Source organism: Pelodiscus sinensis, chromosome 2, assembly GCF_052426305.1.
Source record: "Pelodiscus sinensis isolate ZL-2025 chromosome 2, ASM5242630v1, whole genome shotgun sequence".
NCBI lineage: Eukaryota > Metazoa > Chordata > Testudines > Trionychidae > Pelodiscus > Pelodiscus sinensis.
The window spans coordinates 259,560,712-259,582,590 of NC_143053.1; the positions used below are offsets into that span (position 1 = coordinate 259,560,712).

The 21,879-nt window shown below is 43.8% G+C and overlaps 1 protein-coding gene across 4 annotated transcripts in view; it reads right to left on the reverse strand.

The window, feature by feature from the left end:
* LOC102460602 (KAT8 regulatory NSL complex subunit 1-like) overlaps positions 1-21,879 on the reverse strand; it is an 80,209-nt gene that overhangs the window by 42,216 nt on the left and 16,114 nt on the right. For all 4 annotated transcript variants that reach the window (XR_016348990.1, XM_075923044.2, XM_006127797.3 and 1 more), the window contains exons 2-4: positions 20,224-20,365; positions 6,700-6,906; positions 724-851 (exon numbers count right to left, since the gene is read on the reverse strand). Coding sequence is in view for 3 of the 4 variants with exons in the window: in XM_075923044.2 (XP_075779159.2) it covers positions 724-851; positions 6,700-6,906; positions 20,224-20,365 (477 nt within the window). In the remaining variant the exon portion in view is untranslated. The remainder of the gene's footprint in view (positions 1-723; positions 852-6,699; positions 6,907-20,223; positions 20,366-21,879) is intronic.

Below are 21,879 nucleotides of genomic sequence, written 5' to 3' on the forward strand. Positions count from 1 at the left end.
AAACTTTGTTAGTTTTATATCTGCTGCCTATTAATTTCATTTGGTGACCCCCTAGTTCTTATATTGTGGGAATACGTCAATAACTTTTCCTTATTCATTTTTCCACATCAGTCATGAATTTATAGACCTAAATAATACCCCCTTCCCCCAATCTCCTTTTTGCTAAGCTGAAAAGTCCAAGTCTTTTTAATCCCTCTTCATATGGGACCTGTTCCAAACCCCTACAAATTTTTTGTTGTCCTTTTCTGAACCTTTTCCAATGCCAATATATCTTTGAGATAAGGTGACCACATCTGTCCACAGTATTCAAGAGGGGGGCGTACCATGGATTTATATAGAGGCAATAAGATATTTTCTGTCTTATTCTCTATCCCTTTTTTAATGACTCCTAACATTCTATTTGCTTTTTTGACTGCCGCTGCACACTGAGCGGATGTTTTCAGAGAACTATCCACAATGACTCCAAGATCTTTCTCTTGAGTAGTTGTAGCCAAATTAGTCCCCATCATATTGTACACATAGCTGGGATTATATTTTCCAATGTGCATTACTTTACATTTATCAACAGTATTTACTTTGATTCCATACAGCATGAATTGTATTCAAAGAGAGAAGGCTCACCTATGATCACACTCTCAGACACTCTCATCTCTTAATTATGACAATTACTCAGACTAATCCCAAATATGAGACTGATCAACCTATAAGAAAAGAAGAACTAACCAGTTAATTTTTCCGTTGACTTGGTGGGGTGACATGCAGGCTTTTGGGGCTCCTGGATACCCACTGATGGGGGTACAGGAGGGACTTAGATACACAGGGTTTCCTAAAGATTGCGTAAGGCGAGAACTCTGCAAGAGAAAAATAAAGTCGAAAACTTGATAAAAAAAATGAACTTGAAATAATGCTGAACATAGTTATATAGTTCCAATCCAATCAATTATTTATAGTTTTTCTATCTGCATAGATTCAAGGATCAAAGATTCTCTAAATCACCTCATGACAGTAATTTTAAATTAGATTCTTAAATATTAGGAAATGCTGTCAAATATAATTTCAAGTCCTCTATAAATTGGAGACCACTTTCAGTGCTTGACAGTTTCACTTGCATTTTTCCTGTCTCACCAACACGAAATACAAGCAGCTCTAGTATAGTAAAAATTATGTTTCATATGAACGGTTCCAAAACTTTAGCCAAATGCTAGCATCAATCCAGGATATCTGATAGCCTGAGGGCACATGTATCTACGTAACTGAACATGATTCTGAAACACCAAAAAAGGAACTTGGATTAGACGTGTGCATGCATCTGCATTTTATGTGAATTTAGTGCTAACAAAAAATATCAAACTCACCTTGTGCAGTAACTGTGGTTCTTCAAGATGTCTGTCCCTATGGATGCTCCACTTCAAGAGTGCATGCACTGCTGTCCATTAGTGTCAGTTTGGCTTGCCTATATGTTCCATACAAACTCATGCTGTACTCAGTATATGTAAAGCTGCAAAGGCAAACTTTCCTCAGTTCCAGCTCTATCTGAATGTCTAAAATTAACAGACCAAGGCAGAGGGGAAGAAGGGTGGGTACATCTACGGGGAGAGACATCTTGAAAAACCAGTTACTGCACGAGATGAGTAACTTTTTCTTATTCTTGGAATAGCGTCCTTATGGGTGCTCCATTTCAGGTGATTCGAGAGCAGTATCCTCACAGAGAGGAGGGAGCTTCGGATTTAAGTCCGAGGCTAAAGAGGATACAGCAAATTCAAGCACTGAATCAGATCCAACCGCGTGTACCTAGCACAGCGTTTAGAAAAGCTATGCACTGAAGCCCATGTAGCAATTCTGCACATGTCAGACACTGGAATGTTTTTGAGAAGCACTCTAAAAGCTGCTAATAATCTTGTATTGTGTGCTATATAATCCTTTGGGGAGGCAAAGCACCAACAGTATCATAACAAGGAGTAATAAACCCAGAGATGCATCTCTATAGTCTCTGTGAAGAGACTGGGGATGTGAACCAGTTAACTGGTACCCGGTAGCAGCCTACCTCCCTCTGTGCAAGTGGCTGCTAGCTCCTGCTTCCAATCCCCCCCCGTGCTGGGGAGTGGGCAGCAGTAGCCCTGCATGGGAGGGTAGGGGTGGCAGGAACGAGGTCCAGCTTAATTGGTTAACTAGTTAAATAGTTAACTGATTAACTGGGATTTTACATCCTACTGTGGCTCCTTTGATCTTTTTACAATGGAGACAATGTCTAGGTGATTTCTGTAATTATTCTGCCCTATCAAAATAAAAGTCAGTCATACTTGTAATGTATGAAGAGGAGTCTCCTAATGAAATGTATGTGATTTAGGAAAAAATACTGTCAAACAGACAGACTAGTTAAGATGAAAATCTGACTTAACATTAGGTAAGAACTTTGGGTGCAGTTGTAGAAGGACCTTGTCCTTGACAAATATTGTAAATGGAGGGGGGGAGAGGGGAGAGGAGTGCTCCGACATCAAAGCTCCAATTTCTCCAATCCTGCAGACTGACATGTTAGCAACTAGTAAGGATGTCTTCACAGATAAGTGAAGCAAGGGCCAGGTGATTCAAATGGAGACACAGGCACAAGATCATGACATTAGTGGTTGGACCTCTTCCATTTCTGAAGGTAAGCAACTTCAATTGATCCCTTTCTATTTTCAAGCAGGTGGGGTATGATCCCGTGAAACTTTATGCTTCAGTATGGATGACCTAAAGGTTGGAAAGAAGCACACAACCTGTATCCCGGGAGCAGAGAGATGGGACTGTCAGAAGTATGTGTGTCACTTGGATTGGACACACAGGTGAAGCAGGTAAAGTTAGCAAGTTGCGTGGAGCAGGTCAACATTATGAGGATAACCGTATCTTGCTCGTCACTCTCAGATTAGTTGTGTTGGAAGGAATGAATAAAACAGGCCATTTTTGTTAAAGGAAGGACAAAGGTGTCTCCCAAAGATAGATGATCAAGGCCTCCTCTTGAGCAAAATAAAGAGTACATCCTGTGCTGGATGTGGTGAATAGGTCCATTTATGGAAGTCCCCACCTCTGGCATCTCCCATGAAGCATTTGAGCAAGCAATTCCCATTCACAGACCCGGGAGAAGCACCTGCTGAACTTATTGGCTGTGACAAAAAGATGAATGTCTATTAATGCTACAGATTTTTGCCATTTCCTATAGTGCTTGCTTGAGACTGAGATAAAAATAACATGTAAATATATTCATATATAATAGCATATATATTTTAAAAGAGTAATGCTGATTAACAAAATCAAATCAGTGGTTTTAATGTTAATACCCAGCAGTTAATACTAAGCTTTTTCCCTTTAACGTTTGTTCAAAAAAAAAAGCTTCATTGTAACAACATAATTAAGCTAGGGACATGAAGGACTAGTCGACTATCCGATAAGCATTTGCTTATCGGATAGTTGACAAGCTTGTCAACTAGTTGCTCCCTTCCCCCCCCTTTGCAGCCTCTATCACAAAGAGGCAGCAAGGAGGGGGGAGGGGGAAGGAGTACTTCAAATCAGCAAAGCCACGGGGAGTCTGGGGCCTGATGCTGGGCTCCACATGGCGCTGCCACTTTGAAACACCGCGGGGAGCCTGATGGTGGGCTCCTGTGGTGGTGTTTCAAAACGGCAGTGCTGCACAGAGCCCAGGATCAGCTGAGGACTCCGCAGCTGACCCCGGGCTCTTCCTGGTGCTTTCTCCTTTCAAGTGTAGCAACAGCCCTAGGGTTGTTTCTACATTTCAAAGGCGGAGACACCCTATTGACTAGTCAAATAGTCAATCCAAAATGCACTGAGTATTCAATTAGTTTATTACCCGCAATTTAACATCCCTAAGTTAAGCCACCAAAAATGATGGAATGTTTTGGGGTTTACAGAGTTTATTTACTGCACCTACACTGAAATCCCAGTTCTATAATATTCCATAGTAAGACAAATGCTGGCATTTTATATAGAACTTTGAAAACAAGAGAAGTAATAATTGATTTATGTATGCTACTGAACACCTTAAATATAATGTGATATTTTTTGAAGAGGATCAGAAGGAGTAGTTTGTAAACATTCACACCACAGTTGTGATATTTATCCACTCCATGGGGGGGGAGCTATATAGTTCAGTTCGTTAGTGTTCATAACATTCTTTGAGGTCATAGATGAAAAAACCCCCATAAATATGCAAGTTTTAATACTGTGTGAGCAAATAATTTATTCCAACTTGTATTTAGATGTTCAAGGTTGCTGAAGCTGCCTATTCAGTGGCTAAAGTGAAGAGAAAAAAGTTATCTACTGTTATGAATATAGTGCTTCTGTAAATAATTGAGTTGGTATATAAAGAACAGAGTAGCCTCAGCCCAGTCCCGAACACCTCGTTTTACAAGACAGCACTCATATGGCCCCAAAGGGCATACTGTTCTTGATGGTTCAGAATGCCCTTCATGCAGGTGCACACACATACCACAAAGAGGCATGGGACTTGCAGAGGTAATTCTCAAGGAGAATAAGTCCTTCCTTGCTTCACAGCCTCTATTTTAGTCAATTCAGGAGAGTTATTGACAGACTGCATGAAGGTGAATAAAGCACTATTTCTAGACAGGTGCACTATAACCTTTGGGGTCAGAACGCCAGGACCTTATTTTCTAAAATGCTACACACTCAAAATGGTGTTTCGTCCTGTGATGATTCAAACAGGGTCTCTTTCCACTTACATGTGCCAATCAGCATCCCTAGTTTCCGATAATACAAAAGGAAAAAGTACTAGAATTAAGTTTAAATTAAGATACAATTCATAGTAAGAAGACTGAAAACTTTGCATGCTACATACACACTGGTTATCTGCACTGTTTCCACTGATGCCGCTAGTGTTTTCATGGTCTCCTGACTAAACTTCACTCATTTCTGCTAGATGCCAATGCACAGGGCTCGCCGAACCGAAGCGATCCCCGCTCGCTAGCCGCGCTGTCCGGCGATCTGCGCATGCGCTGATTGCCCAAACCGGCTCTTCCAGGTTGCAATCTACTTGCCACAGACAAGTAGATTGCATTATTTGTCGAGCCCTGCCAATGCATCAGGCGTCTATCTGCCTATCTAAAAAGGAAGATTAATTAGCATGTTGCAGCCTTGGTGCAACCGATGGCAAAATAACTCCAATAGCTTTAATTACCTGCCAATTCAACTGTCTAATGCTTCCCGTGCTCCCTTAATATCAATAACCTCTATTAGGTATTACAGCCATCTCCTCTGGGCACTGATTTCATCAACGTTTGCTCCAACAGCACAGCTTCATATGGATGTTTACACAGAAAAAAAGCAAGGAAAACACAAGGTTTAGTGCTCGATTCCACAAAGTTTCTTATATGGCACTCATCACCATAGCATGTGAGCAGCTTCCATTAAGTAACATGGCTAATGTCTGTTCCGTGTTTGTGTCCTCAGCCTCCCCACTGGGGGGGAGTGGTTGGTGAGGGGGGTGGAGAAGCATGTGCAGGGGAGTGCCTTGTTTGTAAAAAGGCAGTGGATAGATCTGCTGTGCTTGAGATAGCTTATATTGCTGAGGTGCTTTATTCTACACAAACTGGAGTTGCCAATGTGCTAAAAGCTTCAATCCCAGGTATACTGAATTGCATTAGCCCAACTGACAGATGAATTCAGACCTGGGGTCATCACTTGCCAGCATAGGATAAAGTCTTTTAGCCAACATTTTTCCTGCATTACAGCCTGAGTTGACCAACTACAGGACTCTACTCTCAAAAATGACTGCGCCTTAGCTATAAGCCAGGGCTACTCAATTTTGGAAGCCCCAGGGACCACAATGATACTCACAGCACATGCTGAGGGCCACAATATAAGTGTAGTTCATAAACATGCAAATAGCTTCTTTCACACTGACGAGCATGAATACAAAGATTAAGACACGACTACAGAACACGCAGGCCCCATTTAAGTGAGTTCTGCTGATATTAATAAAATGCAATAGTCACCCGATTTCCACCCATATGACAGCACTTTCAATGAACAATGACAGTCCAGGAATTAACTACTAAAACACATATCAACAGAAGACCATTATATTGACTACTTTTTTGTTTTGGTTCCCACCCATGAGCTGCGTGTTGAGCCCCGTATAAACCCAAATCATGCCATGGGCTGCAAAAAGCAGGTGGTGGGCGTGTTGAGTAGCCCTGCTGTGAGCTTTCAAAATGCTTTAGTTTCCCCACCTCTTCTAGCACCCATTCAGCCTAAGCCAGCTATTCTTCATCCAGGAGACAGTTTCGTCCTAGTACTAAGCAACTATGTTGGTAGTAATCATGCAGTCACATGCGGGGAAGTATAAGAAGTGTTATATCTCCCTGCGCTTACTGTTAGCCCTTGAGTCTGTGCTCTCTCACCAGTTCACCTGGTGGCTCCAGACAGACGCTGAGAAGGACGGGCATATGAATGTGCTGAGCACTTCTGCAACAGGCAAGTACAACTATTCCTATTATACAGATTGGAAAATGGAGGAAGAGGGTTAATAATTTTTTCCAATACTAGAGATATCACTATCTATCTTACATGATTTGCAAATGTGTTTCAGGAAGTCTTCTTATTGCTATAAGAGATGTTAAGACAGGCTACTTCGGTTATACTCTGCATTGTGGCATAAACACTGCATTCATGTTTCTTCTAAAGACTAACCTGTTTCTCCACGTTGTTCATGAAGTAAGGAGGAATGCTGGAGGACAAATCACACTGTCTCTCCACTGAAGGGACCTTCAGGGTGGAAGAGAAGGAAGGTGGCAGTCCCTTATTCTTTCTGGAATTCACCACTGATGCTGAACCTAATTGCCCATGCTGCTTCATCACATCTTCAGGCTGCTGATCACCACCAAGAACAACTGAGCCCTAGGGAGAGACAATTCCATTGGATTCATCCTCTACATAGAATGTTTGAAACTGCAGTATAAAGAACAAAAATATCCTAAACAAATAAACACCAGGTGAGTGAGTAAATAAAATAAATACAACAACTAGCTTTTTATAGAAAACCCTCATCAGTAGGAATCAATGTTTCCGTCACAACTAGAAGAAGCTTAGGGTTAGGATTAGGAAACAAACATGGTTCTCTTCCAATTCTACTGGTACTATGCTTTGCTTTTCCTAGAATACTGCAGAGGCAGTGAAAGACCTAACTAATACACAAACTCTGAAGCAGTTAGAACTGCCCCCCTTCTGCAAACCCACAAAACCAAGGAAATGAAAAGTAAGCTACTCAATAGTATATACCCTGTACACCTCCAGCAACAAGCACACCTCTTACCCAGGCCTGGGCAAACTGTCCTCCGTGGGCTGCATGTGGCCCACCACACCACCAAATCCAGCCCGTGGACTTCCTGCCCGCCCCCTGCATGCTGCTGAGAAATATGGCTGTTGCAGGGCTGTTTGAATAGCTGAGAGCCGGAAGGAGGGTGGAAAGGGTTTGTGCGCGGCTCTTGCCCCCAGCACAATCCCACTGGCTGGTTACTGGTCAATGGGAGCTGCTTGTTGTCAGCTGGCAGCTTGGGAAGCACCCTACCATCCTGCGCTCAGGCTCCTAGCTGTTCTGAATCCACATGGCCTCTGCAGCCAGTGAGGAGTCGTCGGGGCAGGAGGGGAGGGGGCAGGGAGTCTACTTGGGAAAGTTGCTGGCTAGGAGTCAAGCATGTAAGTCTCACAGCCAGAGCCTGCCTCTGACACCCCAACTCTTTGCCCCGCCCATACAACCCAAATCTTCTGCCCTCCTCTTGCCCGTATATCCCCTTCCAGATCCTGCACCCCAATCCTCTGCCCCAGGTCACAACCCAAACCCCTGCACCACAGTCCCCTGCCCCAAGTCACAACCCACTCCTGCCCTAGGTCACAGTCCAAACCCCTCCAGCCCACTTCTACACCCTAGTCCCCCTTCCCCAGGTCACAACCCAAAACCCTGCACCCTAGTCCCCTAAGCCAGGTCACAACTGCCTCCTTCACCCAAACTCCCTCCCAGACCCCACACCCTTTCCTATACCCCAATCCCTTACTGCAAGCGCCCTTGTCCTTCCATCACAGACCCCACACCTCCTCCTTTAATATGTAAGAGTGTAGCCCTTGACTACTTTCCCAATTCTTGGACTGGCCCCCAATCAAAAATTATTGCCCCTCCCCCCACCTCCGCTCTTACCAATATGAGAGAATACAACAAAGACCGTGACCACATTTTGGCTTTTTTTTTTGCTTCACACATTTTCCCCAGCAGTCACCCGAGACCGCCAATTGGTTAGGACCAGCCCTGCTCCTTGGGCTCTTATGATAGGACAAGAAGCAATGGTCTTAAATTGCAGCAAGGCAGGTTTAGGTTGGATATTAGGGAAAAATTTCCTAATTGTCTGGGCGGTTAAACACTGGAATACATTGCCTAGGGAGATTGTGAAATCTCCAACACAGGAGATATTTAAGAGCAGGTTAGATAGTTATCTACCAGGGATGATCTAGAGCAGCGTAACTTTTTAAGACCGAGGATCACCGAACAATTTATTACTTTTTTTTTTAAATGAGGAACACCAAGAATTTTTTGTTGAGAGAAAAAAAAAGGGTTGGGGGGAGAGGAGTTATTGAGCGAAAAAAAAGGTTGTCTGCCCTATAAGAAACACTGATCTAGACAAGACGGTGTTTGGTCCTGCAGTGAGGACAAAAGACTGGACCTGATGATCTCTCAAGGTCCCTTCCAGTTCTAGTATTCTATAATTCTAAGTATGCAAATAACAATACAGACAAAGGATTCAGGAAATGTTGTTTCTCAAACAGATTCCTTATGAGGCAAGAGATTTAAGAAATAATTAATTTGAACTACAAATATAGACATGTACGTCAGCATCCATCAGGAGCAGTGTAAAGGTTTGGAGGAGTTGGGTGATGAAGGAACTGAGGGACAAGGAAGATGCTGCTGAGAAGGAGTCTAGGTGTGAACTTGGATGGGAGAAGTATGGAATAAGGTTTTTTGTTTTTCCCTTCCATGAAGGGTGGAAGAGATTGTTAGGGAGACTCCTTCATGCACACTCTGGGTGACCCCCAGTCTCTCCCATTGGTCAGGCACATCTTCTCCACCCCTCTGTTTCTGCACCTCCCTTTCCCAACTGCTCCTGCCCCAGCACTCAGCCAACTCCTCCTTCCTCTCCCCTTCCCTCATGCATCCCTGCACTCCATAAAGCTCCCCTCCTCCCCTCAGGTGTCCCTGCAGCCTACCTCAGCTCTGACTCTCTGCTGTCACTAAGGATGTTAAGTATAGGGGAGGCTCCTCGCGACATTTCAAAGTGGCAGCGCTGCACGGAGCCCAGGTTCAGCTGTGGCCTTCCCCGCTGGCCCTGGGCTGCATGTGGTTTTTTAAAGAGGCATCGCTGCGTGGAGCCCGGGGTTTGGCCCCAGGCTTCAAGCAGCTCTACCACTTCGAAGTACCACCTCTTCTCCTCCCCATGCCGCCTCTAGCTGATAGAAGCAGCAAGGGGGGGAAGCGACTAGTTGACGATCCTGTCGACTAGTCCTTCACTTCCTGGCTGTCATTTCACTAGCTCCAATGTTCCTGCTCCAGTTTATTCCCCCCACTAACCCTTCTGAACGCCAATCTATGTGAACCTCGCAACCAACCTTGTTGTGTGCCCCACTCTGTCACCCTATGCCTCTTCACCTGGTCCTGCAGGCAAGGTGCTGTGAGAAAGGCAGCCTCTCAGTCCTTAATGGGCAAGAGGTATAATCACAGTGTCTTCCCAGCACAATGTGTTTCCTAGAGAGAAAATAATTGGCAGGAAATATGAATTCTGCATGTGCACAGTGGTGCAGAATCCCCCCAAGAGCACACCCTTGACCCAGATTATCTCCCTAACACACACACTGATAGATATCCACTGCAGTATTTTGTTGAATTGGGAAAAGGTAGTTTGGCAATGAGTTGTATGCAGAAGGTGGTTATAAGGGAGTGATGGAGAGGCTGGCCTCCCTAAAGGGCAGAGTTAAGGTTGTGGTGGACAGTAGTTATGGTAATAAGGTGCATGTTTCTGGATAAAGGAAGAAAAATGAAGGAAATGGCTTAATTTTTCATTTCCTTGTTTTGTGGATGTGTCAGGAAGATGGGAGTTTGTCATACTCTTCCAAAATTCCCAGCGGAGCAAAAATCAGAAGATGCATAGTTAAGGTTGCCTGCACAATACTAAACCTCTTTCAGAATTGTCCAAATAAGCCATGTTAAAACTTTAACCTTCACTATGCAGATCCGAGAGATGCTGAAGTATTCAAGGTTTTTTACTTCTTTGTACACCTCACTCTTACTCACAGGATTCATTCCAACACTATGAAAGGATGAACAGGAAAGGACATGGGGGGGAGGGGGGGAAGAGGAAGGGGGAGAAAGGTTGCCCACACCACTTTCTCGCTGCCCTCTTCAAGCAACTACTCAATATGAATAAATTCACACCGGCCTTCACAACATCTTCTGGCAAAAAGAATTCTCCAGGTAGACTGTGTGTGGTGTGAAGAAATGCTTCTTTTTATTTTAAATCTGCTGACTATTAATCTCATTTAGCGATCCCTAGTTCCTGTGTTAGAAGTCGGAGAAAATAACATTTCCTTATTTACTTTCTCCACAACGGTCATGATTTTATAGACCTCTATCATATCACCCTTGCCTCTTAGATGTCTCTTTTCCAAGCTGAAAAATCCCAAGTCTTATTAATCCGTCCTCGTATAGAAGCTATTTCATACCCTGAAGTATTTTATTGCCCTTTTCTGATTCTTCTCCCATTCAAATATATCTTTGAGATGGAGTGACCATCTGCACACAATACTCAAGATGTGGGCATACTTTGGGTTTATTCAGAGACAGTATGTTAGGTCCTTTGGAATGTATCCAGTACAGATAAATGCCTGTGTTTAAAAAACTGTAATTAGGTGTGGCAATTTTGCCTTCTCAAGTACTTCGGTAACAGCAACTTTGCTCTTTCACCTGATATTTAAAATACAATAAAGACCAATGAGCGTGGAAAGTGGTTAGCCTTCTCCCATGTCTGCTACAGATCTTACCGCCATACAGCATAGAGCTCAGGATGCATGCCCTCAAACTCACAGCTTGGTCTTCAATGTCAGTTTCTCATTATTACACACATACTTACTCAGTTGACCAAATATGGTAGCTGCCCTTCTAATGCAAGAATTAAACTCCTTATCTAGAGCTATATTAACATAGATGATCCTAAAGAGCAGAATCTGTCACAACTTCTATAGTCATGCCAGCTATTAAAACTCCTAATGCAGTCAAAATACCCTGCCCCATAATCATGGTCTTCTTCAGATTGATAGCATCTCAAAATTCATCACAAGCTAATGCAAAGCTACCGGAGGCTCCTCTTTGCTATTCCTGATAATCAATAAGTTGATGAAGAAAGATGCTCTATTTGGAGCTGTTTAACTTTAAAAAAACAGAACAAAACTAAGACATTCAATGTTGAAGTGTTTTCCATCTGATTCTGCAGGGAAATGTGTACTCTTAGTGCTAGACGAAGAGGAAAAGCAAAAAATATACCGAAGAGTGTTGATGCCCAAAACACACCCTTGTTTGACAGTGCTGCAGATTTAAAAGCTGTGAGATGGATGACCATTATACTGGAATGTAGCATTCATGCTACATGCAACTTCTTTGGAGGATAGGGACATAATTCAAAATGACCTTAGCAAGTTAGAGAAATGGTCAGAGGTAAACAGGATGAAGTTTAATAAAGAGAAATGCAAAGTGCTCCACTTAGGAAGGAACAATCAGTTCCATACATACAAGATGGGAAGCGACTATCTAGGAAGGAGCATGGCGGAAAGGGATCTAGGGGTCATAGTGGACCACAAGTTGAATATGAGTCAACAGTGTGATGCTGTTGCAGAAAAAAAAAAAAAAAGCAAATATGATTCTAGGTTGTATCAACAGGTGTGTTGTAAGCAAAACTCGTGAAGTCATTCTGCCGCTCTACTCTGCACTAGTTAGGCCTCAGCTGGAGCACTGTGTCCAGTTCTGGGCGCCACATTTCAAGAAAGATGTGGAGAAATTGGAAAGGGTAAACCTCATTTTACGGGGCATAACACCTTCTGTCGACAGAGTTCTGTCGACAGAAGGTGTTATTGCCTGTAGGGTTGCGTCTAGACTATAGGGTTGTGTCGACAAAGCAGCTTGCTTTGTCAACAAAACTGAATGTGTCTAGACGCTCTATGTCGACAGAAGTTTTGTTGACAGTATCTGTCGACAAAACTTCCGTCGACAAAACCCTGTAGTCTAGACGTATCCTTAGTAAGATCCATGAAGGCCATATAAAGAGGTAGAATGAGCAATTACTTGTACAATTCCTTCTATAAATATATGGCTCAAAATGCCCGAGTGTGCAGGAGCACACCCACACAAAACCACTCCTTGCTGGAGGCTTTTCAAAGATTCCCTCCTCATGATAATTCCAGTGGCCAGAGTGCATGAATCCGTGTACACAGAGTCTACTGCAGCCTGACACTTGGTTCTGGAAACTAATTCGCCCTTCTCCAGAATAGTCTGAGCATGTTGTGTTGAGATGACTTATCTGCAGAGACTGATAGCTGACCATAGTTCCAAAAATCATATTTAGCCAGACGTGCCAGGTAATTAAGAAATGGGGAACTCAGGACTGGCTAATGAAAAATCTTCCTTATTGGCTGGAGTGGAATGCAGATGCTGTTGTCTGGCCCACTCCTGAGCAGTCTGGATAACCAAAGAATTAGTTGGAGGAGGGGAGAAAAATAGAAATTCAGTTCCCTTTGTCAAAGCAAAAGTGCCTTTTTCCCACCTCCTTTCTGGTGGGGGCAAATGTGGCTGGGTGCATGCCACATGGTACAAACGAAGACTGGCACTGCTGATCAGTAGTGCCCCTCTGGCCAACACTGATGTTTGGAGAATGTTCTGCAATTGATGCTGACTGTTCTGCATTTCTCCTTACGGACTGTTAAAAACTTCAGATTACCACCAGTTTTAGCAGTTGTTGCAGAGGGTGTTGCCTGGGCAAAAGGAAGGCACTGATGACACTGGCACATCGGAAGATGAAGGGAATGGCTCTGGATATAGTAGCACCATCTTCCAGTACAGGTTTGAAATGTCTAATCCAAAAAAGATGAGGAGTCCTGTGGCACCTTAAAACAGATTTATTTGGGCATAAGCTTTCCATGAGTAAAAACCACTGATTTTGACAGCACTCCTCATAGTCTGTATGGGTAAAAACAAACACGACTACCCCTTTGAGACTAATCAAAAAAGAACAGAGTGATGAAATGGATGGACTGGAATGGCTCTAAAGACAGAGAGAGTGGGACAAGAACTCCAGTAAGGCAAATCCAAGGGATCCTGCAGTTATCTCAGGGGCTCTTGTGCTGGGGCAAGGGAAGATAGTGCTATTAGGCTGGCGGATCCCTGAGTAGTTGTTACAGAAGCAGCAGACCACGTGTATCAGCAGAGTCATCCAATGCAGAGAACTGGATACTTGTACAAATGGTGGCACCATCTGAATGGGGTCAGCTAGAAGGGAGCATTCAGGAGTAGGGATGTCAACGTGTAGACAACTACATGATTAATTGCTAAGCCTGGGCTTATTGGTTAATCCTCTCAACTACACACATTCCCCTGCCCTTGCTTCCTCTGTACCAGAGGCAGCTGGGGCTGGGGTGGGGAGGAGGGAGAATAGAGGTAGCAGCATGGAAGGTGAGGGGGGTAAGCAAGAGCCGATACATAGAAGGAGCTGGCATTTAAACCAGCTCTCTAGACCCACCTACAATGGCAGCAGTGTGGGGTGGCAGGCAGAAGCAGGTCTGTGCCCCCATCCCTATCTCACTCGCTGGCAGCCCTGTCCTGCACACAGAACCCCTCATTTTTGTCCCCACCCCAGAGACTATGGAGGGTCCACAAAATCCACCAACTCCAGCACCCCAGAAAAGTAAATCTGGCCTATGGGAAGCCCCAAACCTCAGGCCTCCCTGTCCTTTCCCCTCGCCCCATGAGGCTGGAGCACCAGAGGAGTGAGGTGTCTCAGTTGGGGGCCACATCAGGGAGGGCTGGGGGGTTTTGGAGGAGTTTTTTTTGTTTCTCACTTGTGTGGTCCCCAACTGATTTTCCAATGGGTCAGTGGCTCCTGAACCAAAAGAGTTTCCCACTCATGCCACAAATGAAGAAAACATTGAAACTTTTGGTGTTGGACATAAATTAATATTTTACTTTATTTAAAATTAAGTTTGATAAACATGAGAAAGTTAAAACCCTTAATCTGTTTAAATAATTTAAATTAAACCATTTCCCTAGCTGCAGCACTAGCAAAATGGCTTGGGTGTAATTATTTAATTAACGGTGAGTTTCCATTAGCAACTGGTGGCCCTTGGAAAGGTTAACATTGAGCCAAGTGGTCCATGAGCCAAAAAAGTTTGAGAACCATTGCTATGAGAATTCTTCACTGCCGTCCACATTCGACACGTCCTAACAGCCTATCAGGATAAAGTTGCTTAGTTTTCCCTTTGTGTTATAGCAGCACTCAAAGGCCCTGATCAGACTCCGGGTAGCCCTAAGTTAGGCACTGTACAGACAGTACTGAACTTGAAGACTCTGTATAAGTTCAAAAGCTCGTCTCGAACAGATGTTGGTCTGATAAAAGACACTACGTGTCTTATCTCTCTAACACCCTGGGACTAACATGCTAACAACAATACTGCTTACAATTCTGTCTTTGTATTTACTGTCTTTTTAACCTTCTGGGCCAAGTGGCAGGTTTTGTACCAATGTAACTGTCAGTTTAGAAACTGGAAGAGGGTGGGCAAAAAACAAAAAGAAAAAAAGAGGCAGTCCACCAGGGTTAGTCCCTGGCAGGCCACTGCTGCTAAGTTTACCTGCACTTCTGCAGGTATCAAATGATTGCAGCTTTTGTTGGCCACGGATTGCTGTTCGTGCTGGGAAGCAGTGTGCACTGGGACACCACTTCCACAGCAATTGGCAACAAGAGCTGCAATCATCCGATGCCTGTAAAAACAGGTAAACAGAGAGGTGGGGGCCCACCAGGGATTAACCCTGAGGACCGGATCTGGCCCACAGGCTGGAATTTGCTCACTCCTGCCCTAACACGTATACAATTATACCACCACAATGGTGCTCGTATCAGTGTAGCTTATTCCTATAAGTAGAGGGGAATAATAGGTTGTTCTTTATATAGTGATTTTCATTAGGACCTCAGTGTCATCTGCTATAACACTGCTCTACAGCCAAAATGCTTCTGAAATAAATGTAATCAAACGTTACTAATTCTGGGTCACTGAGAACGAAAATGATGCTTAAAATTGTTGATTGGCTCTAGTTTTCAAGATTGTTATTGGGTCAGTATATACGACCCTTGACTTGGGAATGACGGAGGATAAGTGAGTTATAAAGGGAAGGGATCTCAATTTAAACCAGAAATGACTAAAATACATCTTTGACTGGATCTACGAATAAATCTATGACTGGGTTTGGACAGTACTTGCTTTTTAGGCAAAACAATGAATGATGAATGGAGACTGTTCATTGATTCATCGAAGACGAGTCTTAAAGATGTTTTGCTGCATAATGGCAATGTTTTGCCATCAATTCCAGTTGGTCCATATGGTCCAGTTGGTCCATATGAAGGAAACCTATGACAACATGAAACAACTTTTGAGGTGCATAAACTATGACCAACATCAGTGGCAGCTTTGTGGTGATTTGAAGGTTGTTGCTCTCTTGCTTGGTCTGCAGACTGGATACACAAAGTACTGTTGTTTTCTCTGCGAATGGGATAGTCGTGCAAGAGATTCCCACTACATCAAGATAGATTGGCTACTCCGACAGTCATTGGAGCCTGGGAGGAAAAGTGTTCAGCATCCACCACTTGTTGAATCAAGGAAGATTTTGTTACTACCCTTACACATCAAGCTGGGTCTGATGAAGAACTTTGTCAAGGCCATGGACAAAACACAAGCAGCTTTCAAGTACCTCCGTGGAAAATTTCCAAGGTTAAGTGAAGCTAAGATAAAGGAAGGTGTCTTTGTTGGTCCTCAGATTCGTGAACTTCGAGATGATGCATTTGACCATGCACTGCGTGGCAAGGAAAAGACAGCATGGAAAGCCTTCAAGTTAGTAGCAATAAATTTTCTTGGAAACAACAATGCAGACAATTACAGGTTGTTGGTGGAAAGCCTCCTCAAGGCATACAAAAGCCTTGGTTGCAACATGTCACTAAAGATACATTTTTTGCACTCTCATCTACATTTTTTTCCACCCTCATCTACATTTTTTTCCACCGAACTGCGGAGCAGTGAACGACGAGCACAGCGAGCGATTTCACCGGGACATTGCAACAATGGAGAAACGCTATCAGGACAAATGGAGCCCATCAATGCTTGCAGACTATTGCTGGACAGTGACAAGAGATGCTCCATTTAATGAATACAAGAGACAAGCCAAGAAGCGTCAAGTAGACATTGAATAGGACTAAGCTATGTACTTAATAGTTTTTTGCCTTTTGTTTCATAATAAATTTTATTTATATAACCCTTTTGCTGATTTTTAAAGTGTTACATAAACAGGACAGGGGAAATATCATGTAAAGCAACCATAAAAAGACCTAGGTTTACAATTTATGATTAAAACTCTACTATCTACACAATATACATAGACGTAAAATGTAAAAACTTAAATATCTTGGAAACAGTAGCCAATCAGTTGTTTTAATTGTCATATTTGAATCCAGCACATCAAAATACATAATAAATAGCACATTTTATCTCTGAAGCAGACGACTTCTAAAAAATTGTAGACCAGTGTAAGCCATGTGAACCAGGCCAATTCTTTCTATTACAGTAGTAACAAGAATCCCCAAACAAGATGATTGTTCTAAATGAGAAAACATTCCCATATTTCTGTTTCAGGTCTACTGTTAATATGATTAGTTTGATTTACACAGTGAAATCATCCATACCATCCTGTAACATGGTTCCCAAGGAAAGAGTAGCAAGTGTTGGTAAAGCCAATTGAGACCTAATGGTGTGTCAGAAATGAAGGCTCTCAAAACAGCACTGCATGAAAAATTAAAGCACCCAAAAGCATAAGGCAAATACAGACTACAATGTCTATCAATTTCAGAGGAAAATGTTCAGAAAATGCACATGCTTAGCAGTGAGTACATACTAATTTAGATGCCAGCTGGCATATGAATTAATTAACTGCATCAAACTACCTCACCATCTGGTGTCAGAAGACAAATATATAAATTTAACAAATACATTTATATAAACTGTTCTAAAAATTCAGTTTCAGGTTCCATGGTTCATAGTTTGAACTAATCTCACCACGGGCTGAGGAGACTCCACTGTAGTTTGCAAAGTACTTTGAATTTTTATGGACAAGAGATTCTCCGCAATGGCAAGAGTATGCTTTTTTAAGCTTTAACTAAATTTTAAAGTTAGTCAGGCACTAGAAACTAGGGTTAAATTAATTAGTCATGTAACCTCATCACATTTTAATGGTTGCATGACTATTCGATAGTCCCTTGGTGTGGGGCCAGCAGCCAGTGCAGTCCCAGCCACAGTCCCAGGGCAGCAGCAGGGGGTGGCAGTGGCCCCTGTCCGTGGGTGGCTCAAGCTCCCCATGGACAGATTGAGTCAGATGCCACCAACAGAAGGTTGATTTTCTATTTGGTGGTTCGCTTCCGTAGCTTTCCCAGCAGTATTGCTTTTTTAAGACTTCTGAAACATTCTCCACATCTCAGTTCTTTCAAATTTTGGACAGAACTTTGTCTTCCTTTGTAGGAAGGGAGGGAGGGGGGAAGTACCTGTCAATTGTACTGACAGTGCTAATAAGGCTAACTGAGTAGGCTGGAAATGTCCCATACTTAGCTTTTGATGTCAATGAGGGTGTTGAATGTAAAGAAAGCTGGCTTTATAATGGGTCATCATTCAAGCCAGGAAAACAGAGTCAAATTTGCATATGAAAGTCAACGCCTCACTCTCCCTGTAGTTGGCTTGTGAAATTCCTTTGTAGAATGGCTACTTTTAAACCCATTAGTTAGTGCCCAGCAAGGTTAACATGTTCCCCTCCAGGTTTCTGTGTTACCATTTCTAATATCTAGTTTGTGTCCATTAACTCTGTCCTAGAGTCTGTCCAGTTTGGCCAATATACATGGCAAAGGGGCATTGCTTGCACTTGATGGCATATGACATCAAAAGTTAAGAATGGAACATTTCCAGCCTACTCAATTAGCCTCATTAGCATTGTCAGTACAATTGACAGGTAACTTTGCCCTCTTCCTTCTTTTTCTGTTATAAATTGTGAGGGTCCCCTCCTTTTTTCTTCTCTCAAACTCATCTGAAGAAGTAGGTTTTGCCCACAAAAGCTCACACTAATATATATGTATTTATATTTGTTAGAGACCATGATGCCACAGGACTACTTGTTTTTAAAGTTACAAACTAACATGGCTACTCCTCTAAGACTTTTAAGATAAGTAAGTGCTGGTCATTATCCAAGACTGCTATCACATGAAGTACATGGCAGAATGCAAATAGAACAGAACAGGAGACATAGGATTCTCGCCCTGCCCCCCCCTTTACGCCCTCCCCCCAAGGAGTTAAGTCACAGATATAATTAACACATTTTAATGAACATCAGGAGCCTGGAAGCATATCCTCTGGAATGATGGCCAAAGCACAGAGGCATATAAACATGGAACATATCTGGCACAAATACTGTGCAACACCAGCTACAAAGGTTCCATGTGAACACCTGTTTTCACTTTCAGGTTCATTGTAATTAAGAAGCAAGCTGCATTATCTCCCATAAATGTAAACAAACTTGTTTGTCTTACCAGTAGGCTGAATGAAAAGCAGACTGAGGGGACTTACAGGCTCTAAAGTTTTATACTGTTTTGGTTTTGAGGGCAGTTATGTAACCCCCAACTCCCCCCCCCCCCCACCCATCTACATTTACAAGTTGTACTTTCACTATAAAGAATTTGTACTACAGCAGTGGTTCTCAAAGTGCGGTCCGTGGCCGCCTCCCAGGTTGTCTGTGGCTTGAGCTCAGCCTGCTCCCAACCCCCCCTCCCCCCTGCACCCACACAGCAGGGAGCCCACGCTGTTGCTCGAGCCTTGTAATTACTGTGCAGGCTACGGCTTCCTGCTCAGAGGGCACACAGGGGGTGCATGGGAAGAAAACCCTGATTTTCCCACCAGCCCCAGCTCTAGGAAAGAGGCACAGCAAGCGGCTCCACGCGCTGCCATGCCCCCAGTGGGGGAGCGAGGTGGAGAGAGTGTGGCAGCGCACAGAGCCACTTGCTCTGCCCCTCTCCATGAGCCAGAAGGCGAAGCTTCCCACTTTGGGGGGTGGGGTGAGGCTGAGTTTCCTCCTCACCCTGCTGGGGGGATGGCAGAGCAGTGATGCATTGTCCAGAGGCTTTCCCTGCTTCAAGGGGGTGCAAAGCCAGGTAAGCACCCCCCCATGCCAAGACCCCCGCACTCCTCTCCCCGTCAAGATCCCGCACCTCCAGCTTGCTCCTCCTGCCTCCCCCTGGCCAGATACCCTACTCCCAGTCTGTTTCTGCACCCTACCTCCCACCCAGACCTCGCAACTTCCCCCCTTCAGCACCCCACCTCCTTCCCAGATCCTGCACCCTATCCCACTCGCTGGCAGCCCTCTCCTGCACACTGAACCCCTCATTTTTATCCCCACCCCAGAGCCTAAAGGGGTCCATAAAATTCACTAACTCCGGAAACCCAGAAAAGTAGATCTGGCCTATAGGAAACCCTGAACCTCAGTCCTCCTGTGGAAAGGTTTCCATTGAGCTAGGTGGTCCATAGGCCGAAAAGTTGAAAACCGCACTACAGTACTTGTATGAGGGGAACTGAAAGATGATTTATTTTTTAAATCATTTTGCAGTACAAATATTTGTAATCAAAATTAAGTAAGCACTGTACACATTGTATTCTGTCTTGTAATATAAATCAATATTTTCGAAAATAGAGAAAAACACCATATATTTAAATACATTGAAGTGGGTATTTTGTTTAACAGTGCAATTAATTTGAGTTAATTGTGACTGACAACTCTGTCTACAAAATTTTAGTCATAATATAAAAGATTACATTCTTCAAGGTACAGAATGGCCTTACCTTGGTGGCACGTAGTTGCCTGTAGATACCTGTCTGCTGCCTTATGCGATACTCCAAGTCAGAGATCTGAGCCTGCAACCATGTCCACTGACAGATAATGGCTGCTCTCTCCACTGCCCACTGGCATTCTGCTCGATGGTGCCTAGAAAGCAAGTGTGTGTACTTTAATTACCGCCATGTATTTAAACTGGTTTATTCCATGTAAAAAATCTGTTAGGATAGGCAGGGCTTGACAAGTTCGTCAACCTACTCGCCTGGGGCGAGTAGATTTTAAGCCAGCACGGCGCTGCAGTGCATGGTGCTGCCCACTGCCACTTGTCAAGCCCTGAGGATAGGCAAATAGTCACAAGTAAAATAAATCACAAATTCACTTTAAAGGAGACCTAGCTTTCAAAGTCCATATCATCTCAAAACTTCCTGGCTAAATTAAGTTTTGCACTGCTACAAGCAATGCCAACAATCAGAGTCCAACCACGAACCACCACTCACTATAGCAATTATAAGGCAGTGAAAACGAATGCCTTAGTTCTTCGACTGCAGCAACACAAACTGTTATACAACAGCGGTGGCGAGAGCAGTATTCGGCTTTTCAAAGAAAAAATTGCGGCTCTCGCACCCGCGGCTCTTAAAGGGGCAGCGTTTCTGTCTGAAAGAAACAGAGCTGGCATCTTGGCACCCCATGCAGAGTTCAAAATGGCTGCCTTCAAAGGGCAATACCTGCTCTGCTCTTAGAGTGGCGGCTGGGGGCATTTTTCCCGCCTCTCAACCAAACACAGCAGCCAGGGCTCTCCCCCCCCCCTCGACAAAACGGCAGCCTGTGCTCCCTCCCCCCAAAACAACTTTTTCCCCCTTGGCTCTTTGCGCTGTATCCACCACTATTTTGGCCATCCCTGGAGTACAAGGATAGGTTTACACTGCCCCAGTTACAGTACTGCTGCCACAACACTGTGACATGGGCAGTGTAGTCATTTTTTAATCCATGAGGTTGCGCTCTCCTTTGAACATGGCCTCCACTGGGAACACGCTCCACAATGGTGAGGGTCTCCCAGGTGGGTGAGCATTGAAAGACACAAGCGGCTGAACTGGCTAGAACAGGGTGCCAGCATTTCTAGACCCCAGGGAGGAGGTGCTGGGAGCACCAGGGCATTGTGGAAAGTGCTTTGCACTCATGCCCACAGGCGTGAAAAGTTATCTGCATATATATTTGCATGTATATGCAATCACACTTAAGTTGCGGCCCTCAGCATGTGCTGTGTTATTGTGGCTCCCAGGGCTTTCAAAGTTGAGTAGCCCTCATCTAGAGTTTAGTGAAATCATTTTTATTCTTTACAACTGTGTGTTTTCTTAGGAATTTTTGTTATTTCATTTTATCCATACGGAAGGAGGGCAGGTTCTGTTCCCCAGATGGTGGGAGTTGCAAAACGAGTTACTTCTGCACTCATGCTGAAGTAGCACTACAGTCCCACAGAGCTGCGGCTGGCTCCCTGCTCTGTTGATGTTATTTAGGACATACATTGAGCAGCTAGCGCTGAAAGGCACCCTCAGGAGCCAAGTCACAACATCCAGAGCAGAAAGCAGGGCCAGACACATTGGACAGGAGCCATCACTGCAAAGTAAGTTTTTTGTTCTACTTTGTATTTGCAAAAAATGTGTGGG